Source organism: Charadrius vociferus, unplaced genomic scaffold, assembly GCF_000708025.1.
Source record: "Charadrius vociferus isolate BGI_N301 unplaced genomic scaffold, ASM70802v2 scaffold324, whole genome shotgun sequence".
NCBI classification, from domain to species: Eukaryota; Metazoa; Chordata; class Aves; order Charadriiformes; family Charadriidae; genus Charadrius; species Charadrius vociferus.
This window is the reverse complement of record NW_009648041.1, coordinates 4,974,758-4,995,175: the sequence shown is the minus strand read 5'-3', so window position 1 is coordinate 4,995,175 and position 20,418 is coordinate 4,974,758. Positions and strand designations below refer to the sequence as shown.

The following is a 20,418-nucleotide window of genomic DNA, read 5'->3' as shown; positions in this document are numbered from 1 at the left end:
AGATAATTAAGCTCTTTACAGGAGAAAAAACAGATCAAACATAATTTTCTATGTCTTGAAAAGAATTGGAAATGTCTAGACAGAAGACAGACAGAATTGGTCTCGAATGTATTAATTTCAATAAGAAGCTGAACCTCTGAATTGCAGGAAAGAGATTGAGGTCTGCTCCTGCTCCGAAAACTTTCCACAGCATTACCTTACCCTCCCCGTGACTCTGACATCCTTTATCCCGCCTGCGATATTTATATCTGATAGCACGGGACCGTAATCTGGGTCACCGACAGCCTGGACAGCCACCGGCAGCCCTCAGCAAGAGCTGCTGGAAATGCAAGCAGCACTGCAGAGTCCCAGCTCCACACCTCTGGGGAACTGCCTCTTACTGGGGGAGAAAAAGAGAGGAATGGGAAAGGTTTTTATCTGTCTGGGATCTCATAGTGCATGTTGGAGCTGCCCCGAGGTCACTGGGGTTTGGGATGCTCTCTCCTTCCACCATGGGCACGCAGGGGTGACAGAGGCTCCCTCTACTTAAGGAGAACCCGTACAACCTCAATAAGTAAGTTTGCATAAGACATCCACCCCGGGGGCATCTGAGCTTCAAGTACTAATAAGGTTATTGGAGGCTGCAAGAATGTACTTCTGTCATTTAGATTGGTGATGTGACAGCGCAAAGGCAAGCAAGGAACAGCAAAACGGCTCACTTAGGCACCATCAAAGACCTGCTCATCCAGACGCTGAGTTGGAGGAATAAAATTTTCCCATCTCAGCAGTCCTATGGGATTTCCGGAGAGAAAACTTTATATAAAGACTTTCTGAAACACCTGGGGAAAACCCTAAGCAATCAACCAAGAGGAAACAAACATGAGCAAGAGAAGGAGGTCCACCTGGACAACCAGAACATAACCGGTAGTGCAGAAGTCCCACCATGAACCAAAACCCCCTTCCCTAATGGAAGTTCTCTCAAAAACAGTCTGGTCAGAGCCAAAGTTTCCCGTTCACAACAGCAGTATTTCCCATTGGCAAGCCTTTGCCTGAGAAACCCACTTCCATTCCCACCCAGCATGGGAGAAAGACCTTACCTGACATGCATTGTACAGAAGCTGATGCTCAAATTTCTTGATCCCCAAAATGTTCTGGAACATCTCGTAGAGCTGCTCCTTGCTGAGGATGAGCTCCGAGGCAGCGCTCGCGGTCATCCTGGCCTGCTGCTTGCGGGGATCTTCTTCCCCACGGTAAATAGCATCAAACTTCGCCATCCAAGAGCTCAGGACCGTCTCCTTGCTGAGGCCATCAATTTCTGGCAGGCTGCGCACTCTCTTCTCAATGTGCTTCTTGAAGACCTCCCGGGAGTCATTCGCTGAGCACCCTCCGCTCTGCACCATCCTAGCAACGCGGTCGCTTTTCAGAAATACCTGCAAAGAAGAGGTGACTTCAAATGGTGTCAGTTAAAAAAAAAAAATAAAATCCCCCTTAAGTCCCACAAAGTGTGGTTCCGCTGCTGGGAAGCCCTCTAACTGGCTGCCAGTATGCTTTCCAACTCCTCACTCAACAACCACACGTTGCCAGATGGACATAGGTTTCAGCTGCACTTTGGGACACGTAATGAAATCAGGTGAAGCTTCTGCTTTGCGTCTGCTAAAATGGAACATTTTGATGCAATTAGGACTTGGTGTGATGCTGTGGTCGCACCTCACCAGATACATAAATGCCCTTTGGGAAAGCAGGATTACATTTTGCTCTATCAAATGTTTTAATAAGGAAGTTATTGCGCAGCTATATTCACCTAGCCAAATTCTGCCTTGTTAGAGGGAGCCCGGTCGTCATATTCAAGTCCGCAGCGTTGCATTGCATTGATGCTGGTGGCCAGGCCCCTGGGAAACCTCTGACCAACGCAAGGACCAGGCTGACATTAAGCTAATACACCAGAGGAGATCTTTGCAGACTGCCTTGCTGTCACAAGATGACAGGAATAGCATTGTATTCATTACTTCAATATTACCTTCAGCTAAATAATACATGTGTCTCCACTTCTCCCATACCCTGATCTTTCCAACCCGGGCAAGCAGCACCGCAAGAGCACCGTTACAACTGCCTGGGAAAGGACAAGGACAAACGGCCTGACCTTTGCAAACCAATGGGTAAACACCAAGACAACTCAGATCATGAAGATGCTCTTCCCACTGCAAGAGCAGTGGAAGGGTCAAAACACAACAGACCCCTGCAGACCAGGAGATGCCATGGGAGCAACGCAGAGCTGAAGGGTGAAGAGAGGGACAGGGAGATATTGTGTTGGCTGTCCTCTCCCAAGCCCTGAACGCAGGACAGCAATCGCTGCCCAGCGAGAACTGCTGCTTTATAAATGATGCTGAGAATGGATGAATGCAGGAGGCTGAGAAGAAGTCCTGCCAGCACCGGGGTGTATCTGTCAGCTCCGAATAATTAAAGAGCTCGAAGATGACCTAAGGACATGGCAGATTCTTTTATACCACTCAGCAACATGGCACTCTGTCTTCCCAGATGCTTGATGGCACAGGCAGCTGTCGGGAGTAGCAGTGGGTTTTGCTCTGGGACCAGCCCAGAAATGCTGCTGAGGAAGATCTGGGCTGTTTCCTTCCAACATCACCGTGCTGGGGAGCGCTCCCTGCAGACAGGACAGGCAGGATGCTGCCAGCAGCCTCTTCGGTTCACACTGAAATGATACCAGCATAGGTTTTGTTTCCTTGCAGAGCTTAAATATGAGCGATAACGCCTTGGATGTGCGCAGGTGCTTGTAGGTAATAGGTGAGAGCTATCAAAACCAAAGCTGACAGCACAGCCGAGCAAGTCCCCAGCACATTGACTGCTGGAAACGGTGGGAGGTCACAGCGAACGGCCCTGCTGCGGCATCCTCGGCTCCCGTGTCCCCTCTCTAATCATCTGCTCCAGGTGCCTTTGGCCCGACCCTGTGCGACAGCGCTAATGACTGCCCATACCCGCCAGCACCAGCGGCTGGTGTTATCTGTGGTCCTCACCCCTGTCGGAGGAGTGATGGCTCTGCGAGCAGAGGGACCCGACTCCCCGTCTCCCCTCAGCCCCGATTTACCGGTGCGGAGCTGCAGCGGAAAGGAGGGCTGCGGTGGGCAGAGAAGAGGAGGCAGGTGCGGAGGAGCGCCAGCCAGACACAAAGCAGCAGAAAAAGACCATGAAATAGGAAGATAAAAAAAGATAAAAGAGGTGTTTTGTCCTGCAGAGCGAGCTGCTTTCTTTAGAAAATACCAGGTGAATAGCCTGGCTGTAAGACTGCAGAGCAGGATTGCCGGGAGTCAAGAATTGCTGGAGCAAAATCTGGCACATGCAAAAGGGAATTGGCCTCCGCGAGCTGGGTCAGGCATCTCCTGCCATGTCCATAGATGAGCCCTCCATGTCACATGTAACCCCGGCTCTATCTGCCCACAGCAGAGTGGAAATGGGTTTAACGAAGCATTTCCATAATACCCGCTGAAGGGACTGCTGCATAAAGTGCTGGTTGACAGATGAAGCTTTACTCATTAGAAGTAAAAGGAGGTGAGAAAAGCTCTCCTGGAGCATCTGTTAGAGTGTGCCGGGCCTGTCTCACACACATGGGTCTGCGGCATCCCTGCAGGCACAGTGGTGCTTTGCAGACCAGCAGCAGAGCCGGCTCAGATCACTCAATCTTTTCATTTGATAGCAGCCTGTGAACTAGTCCAAGACTGACAACCACACGCTTACCCCTTGACAGCAGACTTAACAGCAGAATGTGGCCATGCAAACACATTGAAGGCAAGAGCAAACGCATTCCTGACCTACCATGTCACCTTTACCTCTCTCTTCCTCCAGCATAAAAAATAAATCAATCCTCAGTTAATGAACCTATTCTGCACTGTTAGTAAACGGACCCCTTAGAAACACCAGCCACGACCTGCAGAGATGGCCAGTTTCAGCTAAGCGAAAAAACAAGTTTTAGTGTTTTCCAAGCCATCACGCAGCTTTATAAGTCAGTACCTAAACGCCGATTTCTAGACAGCATCCATCCAAGGGACAGTTAATTGCACAAAACTGAGATTTGCAGGAGGCGAGATAAGGAGGATCTGCTGTGTGACTGCACCGTGGCTGAACCCAGGGTGGGCACCTCTCTGCGGAGAAGGGAGGAAGGAGCACCATCAGCCGGGAACATCTCAGGCACTGAGAGGGGGCAGAGGCTTTCTGCGGCGAGGATTTGCCTTGTGCCACTGCAGATGGTGCCGAGGAAGACACACGCAGCCATGCTACAGCTGCACAGACGCTGAAAGTACACGGCCATAAATCAAAGGAGACCAACAGTTAAAAAGAAGAAAAAGAAAGTTGCGCTGAAGGACACAGAGCGATGCATTATGCTTTTTGTGGCCTATTTTAAGGAGGACAGAGCCGGTAGAGTGTCCGGTTGAACTGAAGACACAGGGTTTGCAGACATCTAGAGCTGATCGACTGCTCTTTGTTAAGTTTGATCACTTGGGGTAACTATATAGCACAGGACTTCTGGAGCTGATCAGGACACACTTTCAGACAGACCTACCAGTGAAACAGGGATGTATTTTGCCTGTTTTTAAGCAGTTTCCTTTTCCTGCCCCATAGTCTTATCTGAACAGATTACGTTGCTCTTACATCCTAAAATGCAACTCACGCCATCTTGAGAACTTTCTCTGAGAGCATCTGTTCGGTGAAGCTGTGATAAACTGATGATCCCTTGGCAATTTCTTTTCTGATAAGAGATGTAAATTACTCTCAGCTTCCTTCCTGTACAGAGAATGATGGAGCAGTAACTACTAGGCCAGTTTAATAGAGTTAATCCAGAGATAATTTGTGCTTTCCTTACACAGAAGCAGCTGCTGCCATTTTTTATAGAGTTAAAATTCTCTTCAGTTTTAGTATCTGATTTTGGTCCCCTCTTAGATACCACTTCCAGAGAAATATTTTATGTAGGCAATTCAAAATCTTCACCTTTTATGACAGAATAGCTCTAGGGAGAAAGAGAAATGGTTTGCAGAAAGGCTAGCAAAAAAAATAAGCGACTCCTCATACAAATCACAAGCACTGATTTCCCTCAAAAACAGAAGCTCTTTCCTTCTGAGAAAAGATATGAAAGGCAGCATTAAGGGCTGCATACAAAGAGGTGCAAAAAGACAGACATGCATAATTATTCTTTTACACAATTATGAATGATGCTTCACGTTCTTTGGTATCATCTAGTTTTGTAGATATACACCCCCCCTCCCTCCCCCTTTGCTCTGCAGCACTTGTCACACCAAAGAGAGAAGACAAGATTCTTGCTGAAAATCCCAAATTCAATTAGACGCAACACAAAAGCTTCAGCCAGAACGGAATGTGCTGCCCAGTTTTCTCTCGGTATTTTTCATAGGGAGCACATGACATTGATTTTATACTGTGCCATCTTCCCTGTTTTAGACTACACTGCTTAAAAGCATCAGGAAGATACTTTTCCGCTCAAAGCAAGGGCGATCTTCCCCGTAATAAAGCTATAGCATACACCATGGTGTAGGGGTTGCCACGGTTGCATGTTCAAACCCTGAACCTCACAAACCTTGTGGAACACCAGACGTGAGATGGAAGAAGCTTTGCACCTGCCTTTGTTTTGTGCTGTTTGATAAAGGGCAATCCGTTAGTTCAGAATTTGACCCCGTCTGTGAATAGGGGTGAGAACAGGGATTCACATGAATAGCGTATTTTCTCTACTTACCTCGTAGTAGCTCTGAACAGCGTTTATAAATGCTTCATCTGCCACAATCTGGGTTTCTCCATTGAGAAAGGCCTGGAAACGATCTTTGATTGTCTGGAGCTGCTGCTTACTTATCTGCAAAACATACCAAAAGGAGAAAATTAGTCAAGAAAGGTTATGTATGAAGGAAAAAAACCCAGTAATTCTTCTGCAATATCTTATCGGGGTGCTTATGATGTGCACTTCTGCTTTCCTTTGGGGACAATAGCAATAGACGAGGAATCAGCCACACGTGGGTACACACGCACGCACACTCTTCACCCTGGCAAGTTCATTTAACCATCATGATAGGACGAGGGGAAATGGCTTTAAACTGGAAGAAGGTAGATTTAGATTAGATATTAGGAAGACATTTTTCACTCTGAGGGTGGTGAGACACTGGAACAGGCTGCCCAGAGAAGCTGTGGAGGCCCCATCCCTGGAGGTGTTCCAGGCCAGGCTGGATGGGGCTTTGAGCAACCTGGGCTGGTGGGAGGTGTCCCTGCCCACGGCAGAAGGGTTGGAACGAGATGATCTTCAACGTCCCTTCCAATCTAAACCATCTATGATACTATGATTCTATCATAAGCACCTAAACCCACCCCAAACACCATTTCTAAACAACTCTGCCACCCCAAAACACACGCCAGGCTTGTACCACTTCAGGTATACCTAAGTCAAAAGCAAGCTGCTTTGTGCGTGCTTGGAAAAGACTGTTCCAGTATAATTTCTTCCCCATTTAGCCTCTCCTCCCCTGCAGAAGATGAGGTTTCACCACCGAACGGGAAGCCTTGCGAGCTGGCTGTTGACGACAGCCCCCCTCAGCACTCTGGGGCCTTGGTCTTTCACCCCCAGCTTTTTTTTTTTTTTTCCCCTTGCTCATTTCTTTTGGCTTGTCACACTTAAAACACCAGTCAGAACCAGTGCTGAAAGAATCTAATGCCATTTAATGCCAAAGAAGTTATATGAGGGCAAACGTGTTCTCATCCAAGCAAGGACTTTCTCTGCTATCTCTCTGCTGCTCAGAACAGTTTCTGTCCAGCATACAGCTGGTGTAACATACAAGACAGTTCTAATTTTGGCACAATGACATCAATAGAAAGTTTACAAGGGTTTGTTCCAGCCTTGTAAGATAACATGGCATTATTTTGCCAATTTATCTGTCAGTTTAAAAACAGATATAGCTAAAAAAAAAACACCCCACCTCTTCAGCTTGTAGTACAAAGTCACAGCAGGCACTTAAGCCATGTACCAGCAATGCCAGTACAACATCTTAAGATGCAGATAACGCTCGTGCTGAAGCGCTGCAGGCATTTAACTGTAGTTGGGCCTGGTTTACCATGTGGCTACTTCAGGTTTGAGGATAAGAACTAACTTAGAAGAGGAGGAAGCAAACAAGATGTATATATGACAACTTCAAACTTAAAGGGAAAAGAGAGCAGTAAGAATTAGGACAGCTATTTATTGATGACCAAAAGGTCTAGAGAAGAAGGTGGGGTTTTTTTCTCACTTGTATACCAGCAGAAGAAATCAGCCCATTAGAATGGAAGAGAAAAATAAAACTAATTGCTCTAAGTGTCTAAATGGCTTTGAATAAAGTATCAAAAACTACAGAGATCCCAACAGCTAGAGCATAATGAAGCCTGGTAAACACAGCTAGTGATAAAAAGCAGGAGAGGGACCACTTGGAAAATGCAACAATAAATATCACTAGATCTGGATGATGCGCCATGTGGGGTGTTTAGGGACTGCAGTAACGAACATCATGAATACTGGTAATTAATTCTGCAACACCACGCTGAGGAGGGTTAGTGAGCAATGGTAATTTGATGTGATAATCTGGGATTAGTTTATCCTGGTGCTTATGGAGAGGTGTTCATCAAAGTGACATAAAGCAAGACTCAATATGCTCTGCTTCAGAAAACATGGAATGGCCTTTGCCATCCCTGCGGGTGCTGGAAAGACAGGTCATTCCCCCCCCTAAAAGAGCAGCCCACACTTCACAGGGTCTGACACACACAACAAGGCTCAGCATCACACGGCTGGAGCGAAGACCACCCCTCTAACCTGACCCATCTCTGCCTTGGTCACCATCTACAACAAGCCCTGTGGAAAACCACTGCCGAAAGCTCCTGGCTTTAAGGCTGGCAGGATCTCATTTTTGGCTATAAGAGTCCATCTGCCACGTCAGGCACCTGAAACCCTTTGTGGCGTTTGCCAACAGCACAGTAGACACCACGAGCCTGTGGGCAATACGCACAGCCTCAGACGTAAAGCAGGCTCCAAACCTATCTGAGCTGATGGAAGCTCCCGATGGAATTGAAAAGAAAACTGGGTCAGCAATAAGAGGAGCCAGAGAGTGGGAGACACCTGTGGGAAAGCGCTAGGTCTGTTTTTATTAAGCATTTAATTACCTGCAAGAAGAGAAAAGCAGGAAGTTAATTAAATGTATTGACAATTTTGTATTAGCAACCATTGTGAACATCAGGCAGAAATGACAAGGCAATAAAGGCCTAAGAAATCAAGAAAAGAAACAGGAAAACTACAGGTAACACAGAAATCAGGGTCCTGAGGCACCAAGAAAGACATACTATGAGCACAGATGCTGTCAGCTAAGAGACTTTTCATTTCAGATTTTAACAATGTGCATAGCATTTTTGTTGTTGGGTTCCCCCCTCCCCCCCGGGTTATTTTTTAGGACAACGTCCAGAAGTCCTCGCTTGTTCAATTCCTGTAATGCCATCTAGCAGCAATATTTTCTGCTCTTTCCTCAGCGTTGACTGGGCCACCTTCACAATGAGCAATGCTTCTTGAAATTCCTAGAAACCCCCAACACGCGGCTCACACGCGAGCTCCTGGGCGCTGTGCAAATGAATCATCGGATTTGTCTCTACCGGAGTGTCAGCTGCCTCCTCCTCAACCCCAAGCTCTATGCAAGTGTTTTCCCCATCCAGGGAAGAGGAGATCCTCTCGGACCACACCAGGCTGCAGCACGGCCCCGTCCCCGGCTAACGGGACCCTCGCTCCTCCATCCCCTCCCGACGGTGAAACAGCACTGGTGTATCGATCTGTGTCTGGGCCACTGTTACGGACGCTATCAAGAAAGCGGTCAATCCGAGCTGAAATTAAACTGCTTTCATCTGAAAGTGAACATCTGCAGCACAGCAGCAGGCGCCCGGTGCAGAATGCGAGCACCAGCCGGGAAGCGGAGGGTGGTCAGACCCACAAGTCAATGAAATCTGCCCAACGTGCTCCATCCACCTCCCTTTTTATGGCTCTTCCCCTCCCCGTCAGGTGCTAAGGGCATCGCTGCCGAACCCCCCGGAGCACCCCTGGGGCAGGGGGAGGCAGCACCGCCCCGGCAGAGGTTGGAGCGGGGCAGGGGAGCAGCCTCAGCCCCAACGTCACGCTCCAAAGCCTTTAAGCAGGGCCAGGCGATGGCACCGACCCATCCGCAGGCTTAAAAGAGCACATGCCCTGAATGCTCACCTGGAAGCTTAATTGCTTTAAAGGCAGGGGTGTTATTTCATCTCTCGCTATTAGAGGCACCAGTGATCCGCTGGAAATCCGCACAGAACAACCCAACAGCCTCTGCAGATCTACTAAGGGGCCGACACAAACCATGTCTCACTTAGTCACCTTCCGTCGTGAGCTTACAAACAGCGGAAAACAAGAGAATTACTTCCCCTTCGAAGCACATCAGTACAATATCACAGCCTTCGCACCAGCTCGGGCAGGAGGTAAGGCTCTGTTGGGCTGCGAGCCCGGCGGCGGCAGAGCCGGCCGGACCCCGATGCCGGCACCCCACAAAGCCGGGTGCTGGCACACAGGAGAGAAATCGAGAGCCGGGAGTAAGCAGGAGCACTGTGGTGGATGGAAGAGGTTTGTTCTATTTACCTTCCCTCGCTTTTCCAACCCTCACTGCTTTCCCCCACAACCGCTTCCAGCATGTGACGGCTGTTAAAGAAGTAACAGTCATTTCTGCACTCGACGGCGACTGTGAACACCCCACTGGCACACAGTGACTCTGGACCCAGGCGAACTCCCCCAGGTTAATATTGCGGTGTGTATATGCGGCAGAGTGTTTCACAGCCTTTATCTCCCTCAAGCATGTGAGTACTTAAGTTGCCAGATATACACACGCATATTAAAAATGTAATTAATTGAGTCGGCGATGATGAACTCCCGGCACGAGTGTCAGGCAGGGCACCCATCGAGCTTTGGGCTGGCATTCCTTGTGGATTGCACGGCTTTTTAGAAGAAGCTTGGCAGAAGCGTTCTCCGTAACAGACTAAATTATGGGAAAGAGCTCACCAGTGACAACATCTGGGCACCCAAATGCTTTCTACCTTCTTGGTCTAACTTTAGGTTTCTTTTAATCAAAGAAACTGCATGCACAGCACAATTTGGTGACCTCAGAAATGGGGTGGAAGAATCTCTGACATGTACCACATCCCCACCACGGTCATAAGTAAATCACAGTGGCAATTTCTTGCATTTGCTTGACGCAGCCCTCCGCAAACGGCACACCAGCCTCCACGGGAGAGGCGCTCACCAGCGGCCTTCTTGCTACGTGTTATTGTTGCACATATTCCATCTGACTCAGAGCCAAACGCAAACCTGAACGCATGGAGCCATGGCACCTTCTCCAGAGTTGTTCCAGCCAGAGAACAGCTGGCACCATCTCTGTGCATCACCTCCAGCCTCCTTCGCCCACACAGCGGGAGCAGAAGCGTTGCAAAGAGGAGCTGTTTGCCGCAGAAAAGTTCCCCGAAAAAAGTTATACACGGCAACATGCCTCACTAATCCATCCTCTCTCCAAAATGCTTTGCTGTGTCTGAGCACACGGAAACAAACACGGCCATACAGCTCACTGCTTAAGGTCTACATCGCACAATAACACAACGTTAGCTGGACTGGGGTTTTGTACACCACACCGTATCACAGATGAGCTCAAAGCAGTCTTAGATTTACATGCTTTGAACTTTGAAGAACTAGAACAACTTCTGCAGATTTTCACTCTTCTAAAGTGAACTTTCAAATCTGCATGTGTGAAGAAAACAAGATGACTCTCACTCACACAGGACAGTTGTCTTTCCAAGCTTTGTATGATGCACAAGGATAGTATTAAATGTCCAAGAGCCACAGATGACATGCCTTGAAAGCTACCAGAGAGGAGAGTTTAATAAGAATTCATAAGATTTTTTTTTGTAACATTGCAGTGAGGGTGGTCCAGAACTGAGACAGGGGCCAGAGAGGCTGTGGCATCTCCAGCCTTGCAAATTTTCACAACTTGATTGCATGAACGTGACATGGGTTAGGAGGGAAGCCTGCTTTGAGCAGGGAAATTAGGCCAGAGACCTCCAGATGTTCCTTGCAACCTACATCACACTACGGCAGTACCATATCCAACAGAACATTTGCAAGGAGAGGCCATCCTAGATTGTAGATTACCAAATGTTTTAGGGCTAACCACTGATTTGTCAGTGGCAGACTACAGAATAAACCATCCGCAGCTGTACGCATACTCAAACCACCTAAATAAAGCCATATCCATCAATGTGACGGTTGCTGGAATAGCAGTCACATTTGAACTCCGTAGAAGGAGGTTTTCAAGTGAAAGGCACCCCTGTGGTAGAGAGGAGACCCCATTTACTGCCACGCTTGGACGCCTCTGATTGAGGACTGGGTGTTTCGGTGCACCGATGCCTCACGGTGACCTTGTGCCCAGAGCATCCTGTTGGAAGGGTCTGCCCTGCAGCCGGGAGGTGAGGATGCACCGCCGTGCTGCACGCCAGTCCCTGATGGCTCAGGGAGCATCAGTATCACCCGTGTCTCGCAGGAATCAGTTCAGCTGGGAACTGCAGGTAATTCCCAGGGGAAGCGGCTTTGATTTTTGTCTAGAGAGACCAGCTTACAGCACACGACCGAGAGCAGCATAGAGCTCTTCCTCCTCAGGGCATCTGCTGTTCGGGTACCACTGTACGGAGGAATATTTAACTGCTCACCGTGCTGTTGCTCTGGGTTTCATTTTGTAACGTCTCATAAATATTTTATTACTCCTCAGCACCAGGTGATTTAGGAAAAAGCTCAACCAACCAAATGAGCATCCCTCATCACCACTGCTTCCCCAGTCAGGAAAACAGCCGTGACGTGAACTACGTGGAAGGGAGGGAGGGGGAGGGGGATGGAGCAGCCAAGCGCTGGCCTTGGGGGAGAGAAGCCAGCAATAGGCATGAGGCTAGAAAAACAAAAAAAACCAACACCCAAAACCATCCAGGTTATTTCACACTGAGAAAGTGCATCAGGTTCTCCCTGCACCAATGCTGCTTTCCCCCTGGCAGGAGAGAGGACTACCCGGGGGGTGACTCTCACCCCCAGCACCGAGGGTTGTAACTGCAAACTCTCCCGGGCAGACATGGCTGCTTTGCAAACTGCTGCATGTCGCTGGCTTTTTTGCTGTTAACATAAGTGAGCAAAATTTACTGTCAGGCTCAGAGAACTTTTCCCAGCTGCCTAACACCGTATTTTCTGGTTGTTTCAGAAAAGTTTAATATTTGTTACCAGGAAGAGCTCCTTGTGCTTTGGTTTCTGACAGCCACAATACATCTTGCCAGGGATACTGAGCCGGCACATCCTTTTCCCTTACAGTCTGACCATACGTGGATCACTGTGCACACACCCACTGATCTATGGGCTGCCTATACTATTCCCTCTTCATGGGTGCTTGATTTGCTGCCTCCCCTCTCCAGCCGTGATTTACAGGCCCTGGTCCATCCACACTGCCTGCCGTGTTGCAGATGTGCTCATCCTTTGTGGATGGCAAACAAGAAAAGCACCGGTCACATCCCTGACCACCCAACCCCGTGTCACCTTCTTCTCCTCTCTCAGAAGAGGTGCCCGGTTGATTTGCTGCAGAGAAAATGACCGTGCCATCACCGTGCCTGGGTTTACACACACGGGGCAGCGAAGGGCGTACACCACCCCTCCTGCCTGCAGCAGCTCGTGCCCTGCCTGCTCAGCTCACCTGCGATGTTGAGGATGGGTCAAGAGTGATGGGGACCCTCCAAGGAGCAACACAGCAATGCGCCTGCCTGTCCCAGGCTCAGAAATCAGGCTGGGTTTGGGGGCAAGCAACGCAAACAGCCCCTGCGTCCTTACATACCAGCCCAGCACCGATTTGCAGCTCAGACTGAACCAACCTCTCACTCAAGAAGTCCAACACTATAAGAATAACATCTCCCAAACCAGCCATAAATTTCTGCTTCAGAGACACGGCTGAAGGGGCGAGAAATCCCCCCAGAGAGGAAGGAACCCCCTCCTCTGCCGCACCGCAGAGCTGCCACCCAGCCAGGGCCCCACCAGCGCATCACTCCCACCCCTGCCAGGACCTCCCGCCACCTCCGGCATTGCAGGCAAACGCCAGCAGCTTTGCAGCATGAGCAGAGAGCGGCTAAATGATTTTGGCACTCTTCTGTAAAGAGGCTGCAGTATGGAGTATGTAATGGGAAGGTAAAACATCAATCCCTTGGGTTAGGCCAGTTTCAGCCACGGAGCCTCTAGAGCAAGCAAAGCAGATCTCTCCGTTCCACCGCCCCAGACTACATCCAGCAGCTGGTTTATCAGAGGAGACAAAGCACGGGCTCTGAGCTGCTCTCTTTGAAACACGTGGATGCTCTTTTTTGTCCTCTCAAACCCCGAGTGCATTTCTTTTCTATGATTCACCCTGCCAGCCAGGCACTCTTCTTTGACACACATGAAAGACCTAAAATGTTCTTATGACTGCTGCTACTTCCTGAAACAGAGCGACGCACAATGCTAAAAGAGGAAAGCAAAGCCAGAATTTGGGACTGGGGCCTTTGCCATGATGACCTTCTCCCTGGTGCTTTCCAAGCTACACCTTCCTTCTGCAACCTGCCACCACAGGGCAAGCCTAGATGTAAGACACATCAAAAGATACCGTGCCACTGCCGGCTTCTCGTGCTACCTCTCTTTGTACCAGGCGTGTCCATCCCACGCTCACATGCCAACCCTGCATCTGCCCCCTGCAAAGAGTCCCCTTTTCCATGAAAGCCAACCCCACTTGTTGAAAAAAGCAGCTCTGACAGCTTCAGGAACTTCTGCTCCTGTCTGCAAGTTTCCTTCTCCTGCCACCTCGCTCTTCTCCCGGCTGGTCCCTGCTCTGCAGCCGATGTGCGAGCGAATAACCCCAAGATGGAGCCACCTGACAAGAGCACAGAAAACTTGGAACTTCTCCCAACTTTGATCTTATTTTACCTAAGCAAGCCATTAGCAGAGTGAGTTTGCAATAGATCCAACAGACTAAGCCAGCCCTGCTGGGTATTTTTCCGCGTATGATCAAACAGATATGTGCCCCTATTTTTTTTTCCCGATTAATAAAAATATGACTTTGATCTCAGAAGAATGGAGAAGCCGGCACAAAATACAAGCAAGGAACAGCAATGATGAAATACTAGGCCATTTCTGAGGGGCGATTGTTGCTCTAAGAAACCTCCCTGGTGACTTCTGCTGTGACGGGAGCCTCGCCTGGTGGGCTCTGCTGGGTAAAACACATCATCGTGATCTGGCAGCTTTCAGCAGAAAGCCTAGCATCATCCCGCCTGGGGTAAAAGTGTAGCTGCTCTGCTAATAAAACAGAAAAAACAAACCCATAAAAATCCTAGCAGAAATACAGCTAGCAAATAAAACCAGGAGGGAAATGGAACAGAGGCTGTCTAGTACGGGTAGAGCGATGTGCAAAGTTCCCCGACACTTGGTGCCCCTCTGGGTGCCCCAAAGGCAGGAGACAAACCCTTGAGGTCTCCTCCAGGCTGGACTCTGCAGCTGGCTTCTCTCCTTCTCCTCTCTCTGGCCCAAACACTCTCCTTGCTTCCCACGAGTCCCAGCCACTCTCAGGTTAACCTTGAGTCTCAAGGGCTGTGAACGCAACCGCTTACACAGTCTCCTCTGGAAAATCCTGCTAGCAAGGGCCTTGTTCAGAGCTGCGGGTCAAGTCATGTTTGGTTTGACTGGCGTAGGACCTCTTTGCAAATGCAACAGAAATGGCTTGGCCTGACCTTTTACTCCAACAGTGCAGTACTTGTGGTAGGTACAGTCCATCACTGCTCTGAGACCTTCAAAAAAAGCTTAGCCCAGGAAAAAGGATCAAGGAAAGATCTTCCTTCTCCTCTCAAGACTTACAGGCAGTCTTGGAAAGCAACGTTTTCACTCCTTCTCTTTTTCTTTTGGATGGAAAACAACACACGGTCTCCCGAAGCTTGTGAGTGTTGATGTGACACAGCTTCTGAGACATTACCTCGCACGTTCTCATGCCTCAACACCACGGTGTGCTGCACAGGGCATGGTGTGGAGCTAAGAACATCACAGGTCATCTCCCATGAGTCACCCATGCCATGTCCCTTGGAAAAGTCAGGGACAGGCTGGGCTATGAACCTACTAGCATTTATATATCTTTCAGAATATTCGGAGGACGACTTCCAGAACTTGGATGTTTTACAGCCACACTGACAAGTAAAAAAGTCAGTTTGGGGTATGGTTGCTGCACGTCTATTGCTCAGTGGCCACAAAGTGGTCTCCTGCTCTGTCACCGAGACAGGAATGTAAAATTTCTCAGTTCAATCATCTGCAATAGACAGCTGATACTGTATTTTTTTTTAATAATAAAAAAGTTTTGTGCAAAATCTCCCACAAGCTCTAAAAAAGTAGATTCACAAATGATGCCCAGGTGCCCAAAAGAAAGAATTGTATGAAAGTGAATGGTTTTACTCAGCTGATGAATGTGGCCAGAGCCCCTTTGACCAGGGACACCCTGCAGCCCCTCCTGAGGGGTAACTAACAGTGGACCACCTCTTTTCACCACCCTGGTCCGTGTTATTTGGCCAGTACCGTACTCTGAAATCAGTAACCCACATTGCTGCTGACACTACAAAAACCTCTCAGTTCTTGGATTACTTTAAAGGTTAGGCAAGGGCTGGTATATCCTGTGTTTGGAGATCCCAGGCACAACCTAAGAACAGCTAAATACTCATAAACTAACTCAGTCTGAAAAGTGGGTGAGGGATGGGGTGGGAACACAGGTTGGTCCATGCTGGTGGGTCCCCCGTAGAGGAGGGCCGTGTCCCAGGACCCAGGCAAGTGCTCGCTCTCCGACAGCCCCCATCGTCTGCTGCTTTTGTGCTGCATCTCCCACTTGGGAAAGCAGAACAACAGCACTTTGCTTCTCCCCAGAAGTGGCTACACACATGAAAAGACAGAGCCTCTCACGGACTAGGATGGTAGGCTGGCCATGAAGAAAAGCAAGCTACTTTTAGAGAGACACTTTTAAATCGCTATTTGAACTACTTTCATCTCTGTGTTCCCACTCCAGGCAGACCTTACATACTGCAGAAGCTAATCGTCCTTCCTGGTTAATGTAGACAGCAGCTCATGCTGACTTGAAAATATTAAACAACCAGAGCTAAAGAACTCCTACCAACACTTCAGATCTCCAAACAAAAAAACCCCAGTCTTGTCTCTTTTTCTTTTTTTTTAAAGTACATCCACCATCACTGTGGAGTTATTTTTGTACCATTTTCATCATTAAACTCTGACTCTCCTCCATGTCACAAGCTATTTTAAAATCAGTTCTTACCAAGCAGAAGCGACGGACAAATGAATGGAGAACTCAAGGACTCCGGGAGTGTCCCAGACTCTGTGAAAGTGCCGTTTTCAGCCTGGCAAAGTTAGTAGGGGAGGGAATATCTTGCATGGGACTGAACAAGAGAGCAAGAAACGGAGAGAAGCTTCCAGGCAGACAAGGCTGAAACGCTGAGCCCTGCCATGGGCATCCCGCATGCACCCGCCGCCCCTCACCGAGAGCTGGGGGAACCCCCAACCCCCCAAACTGGAGGGCTGCTGTCTAAACCAACTTGAAACTGGGCTGGTGGGGTGGAAGGGCAAGCACACGCAGGTCTGAGCAGTATTTCTTTTCCAAAGAAAGCACATTTTCAAAGCAGCCCACCACGATCTGTGACCTATTGGTCTCCAGCTAAGTACAACTCGTCGTGTTTGACATTTTCCCTTATACTGTGTTTGTGCTATGATTTCCAGGAAACAAACAAAAAGAAAGAAAACACCCCAGATTTTACAGAAAATCTGTTTAAGAGCCAAACACATCTCTGATCCAGCAAAAGATAAGCTGTCTTCTTCAGACAGAACTTGAAAAAGGTTCAATCAATCAGTCAAGGCAGAACAGAATTTGTTTCTAGATGGAAAAACAAGAGAGAAAAGGTGTGAAACTGTAGTGCACCTCCTCCTCCTCCTCACATTTCCTGCTAAAGTGAGTAATCTCAGATTTTACAAGGGCATGTTGTTTGGAGCTGGAAGAAAAAGTTTGGTAAAAGGTAGTTTGTTCTGAGGCAGCAAACTACTGCAAGAAAACAGCATTTCCACTTTCCATCTCCACTGCCGTGCACAGATATGGGAATATACCTTTGCATGGTGGCTGGTATGTGCCCGAAATAGCTGAGAATGAATGAATGCTCATTCAAAGACATTAGGGAACATTATTTGCAATGTTCCACTAAGGTGATTTATTATTATTTATCTTAAAGAAAGGCATAGTTAGAATTATCCATTTTTTTCCCACAGCCCTAGTCTTTGGACTCAATTTATAACTATCAGGAGGCTGAAAATGAAAGGGGCAAATCTTGCAAGTTTTCTGAGGCATCAGGGAGACAGGGTGGCAGCCCCATGGGGACATGTCCCTGGAGGCTAGTTTAGCTCAAACAAGTGCTCAGATTGCCAGGCTCGGAGCACGTGCACTTGGCAGAGGAGGCTGAAGGAAGCAGTGGCCTTTTCTCAGCTTTGGGCTGTAAAAATAAAGGAAACGTAGTTAGGGAAACCATGTTCACTATGGTGCACACACAGCGTGCGTGTGGTGTGTGCAGGTCCCTCACCGGCATCTACAAAGAAGACTATTAGCTGCACGCATGAAATTGGGTGTGGAGGTTGATAATGGTTTTTAAGAAAAGGGAAAGGCCATTTGCTGGCTCTGGAGTCCGCAGCGATAGATCTGAGACGTGCAACATGTGGAGATCTGCCAGGGAACCAGAGGAAGGACAGGTACCTCGAGGGTGAGGTGTCCCGGCCACGTATCGTTTGGCACCAGGACCTTCCCCACAGCAATACGTACCGGTAGGGTGGAAGAAACAATCACAGAATCACAGACTGGTCAGGGTTAGAAGGGGCCTCTGGAACTCACCCAGTCCAACCCCCCTGCCAGAGCAGGGTCACCTACAGCAGTTGCACAGGACGGTGTCCAAGCAGGTTTGGAATGTCTCCAGAGTGGGAGACTCCCCCACCTCTCTGGGCAGCCTGTGCCAGTGCTCTGCCACCCTGAGAGGAAAGAAGTCAAAGTAAACAGTGCCACAACCAGCATGTGCTTGGAACCATCCCTTGGGGCATTTGGCAAGGGCACAAGGGACATCCTAGCTCCCTGAGTGACCATCCCTCTGCCCTTGGTGCCTCTAGCTGGCATGCTGCTTGTCTTTCGCCTTTCACCTCCTGCCAAGTTTAATTAGAGCTAAATAACACCGCCCAAAACTGCCTGCTGTGACCCAGAAGCAGCCATCCAGCCCCACTGTATAGGACCTTCTAGTGGGAGGTGTCCCTGCCCACGGCAAGGGGGCCTGGAACTAGAAGATCTTTAAGGTCCCTTCCAACCTAAACCATTTTATGACCCAGCTGCAAAATATCTGATGCTGGCTCTGTCGCACAGAGAGCAAATGCAGCCAAATCTGGTCCAGTCCAACCTGCCTCCCCAGCACCCATCTGCACCCCAGCCTGGAGACAGAGACAGTACTGAGAAGCGGGAAGTAAAAGAAAAAAAAACAACACATAAATAAAGCCTCTTTTTTTTTGTGCCTTTGATGGCCTATACTGCCTTTTTTTTGGCCAAAGGTAAGAGACACTGGTTGAAAATCTCCAGCTTTTCTAAGAAAGCCAGAAAAAACAAGTTTGGTACTACTGTTATATATTAACTACCTAAAGCCAGGCAATTTTCAACACAACAGTTGTATATGGCCCTACATAAAGATCCTTTCCAAAATCACACGACCACACGTTAAAAACTCTCTCATTTAAAGCTAGGAAAGCTGTTCTAAGGGTTCCCGAGAAATGTAGTATTATCAAAGGCTGTCTCAAAAAGAAGAGAGAGTCATTTTTCTTCTTTGGGCTTGAGGCAGGATATTTTTAAGGGCTTTGAGTGATGAGCTCTGGGCATTTCTGCTGGGAAGGTTACTGCCCCCGCCATCCTCCTCCCATCAGATGAGCTCTCTCTGCTCCTCACTTGCTGCGGGTTGTGCGCATGTGGACAAGAAGAATTGCAAGCTGATGCTACAAGAGCAGTGACCTGCAGCAGAAGGGGATGTAACAGATGGAGCAAATACCCTCTTCAACACACCCCCAGAATATGTTGTCCAAGCTCAAAATCCAGATTTCTTGTTCTTATGCCACCTTATCACTGGCTGAAAAATCCCAGGAGGAGGGAGGAGAGCAGGCTGTGCACAGAGGTAGCGCAGCACGGTCCTAAAGGGCAAGAGGGAAGAACTGCCTGTTACTACATCGGCTAATGAGTTCGCCTGCACGCTGAGAGTACAAGTTGAAACCCCCACAAAAAGCAACACAGCTCCTGCAGATATGAAGCATATTATTTCAGAGGAGTGTTTGTAGGAGCACAAAACACGTGGGCACACAGAAAGAAGAAAAGACAAAATCAAATTATTATTCGTAAAAGGAAGCTGTGCTAGAATTTGCCTATGGCATTCTCCATCCCAGAGCTTCACTCCTGCTCCCAGGTGCCCTGGAAGAGGTCACTGAAACTGTAAGAGTCAAAACCACAAAAAGTGGGAAAATAAGGCCCCAAATGAGCACAATGCATTGAATCACTACTCTAATTTTCCTCCTGCCTGCAAGTATGAGAAATGGGCTATGTCCTGGAAGCAAGTCTGTGCAGGTGGCAGATCCTGGACCTCGGTGGCATCTCTGCTGGACCACAGGACCCTGCGTGCTCCGATCCCGCAAACCAGATCCCACGCCGAGCTGTGCAGGCACACACAGTCCCAGCAACTCCAGCTCACCTCAGCCTACAGCATGGATTGCTTTTTATTTTAATTTTTTTTTTTTTTTTTCCTCAAACATTCCTATTAGAAGCCTCAGCCTACGCCGAAGAATTAGAGATAACTGTTACCTGCGGAAATTGGAAGGAAAAATACTAGTCTGAAATATTGCCTAAATAAAACCCGCAAAACTGAGGATCTGGGAATCCAGTCTTTCGCCTGAAAACACCCCAAAATATTTGAAGGAGAGGAGCTGGGATTTTCTGCTGCCGGTGCTAACGGAGGGGCAGGCGCCGGCACAGGCAGCGATCGCCTCTCCCCAGGCACGCGGCCCGGAGACATATTGCACAAGTGGCCCACACAGCCTGCTGGCGAGGAGGCGGCCCTGATTGACGGTTGTCTCGAAGACAAATGCCTTCGCACCCCGGTGGGATAACGGCAGCCATCCTCCCCGGCAGCTGGGCGAGGGAGGAGGCGCGCTGCGAGATGGGGAGGGCGCGGGGAGCCCTCGGGGTGCGCCGGGGAAGGCAGGCGCTGCCAAAAACCACAGCA

The 20,418-nt window shown here is 48.8% G+C and overlaps 1 protein-coding gene across 1 annotated transcript in view; it reads right to left on the bottom strand.

The window, feature by feature from the left end:
* Window positions 1–20,418, bottom strand: part of CADPS (Ca++-dependent secretion activator) — a 200,043-nt gene that overhangs the window by 173,091 nt on the left and 6,534 nt on the right. The window contains exons 2-3 of the mRNA XM_009883625.1: window positions 5,732–5,845; window positions 1,077–1,409 (exon numbers count right to left, since the gene is read on the bottom strand). Of these exons, the coding sequence (XP_009881927.1) occupies window positions 1,077–1,409; window positions 5,732–5,845 (447 nt within the window). The remainder of the gene's footprint in view (window positions 1–1,076; window positions 1,410–5,731; window positions 5,846–20,418) is intronic.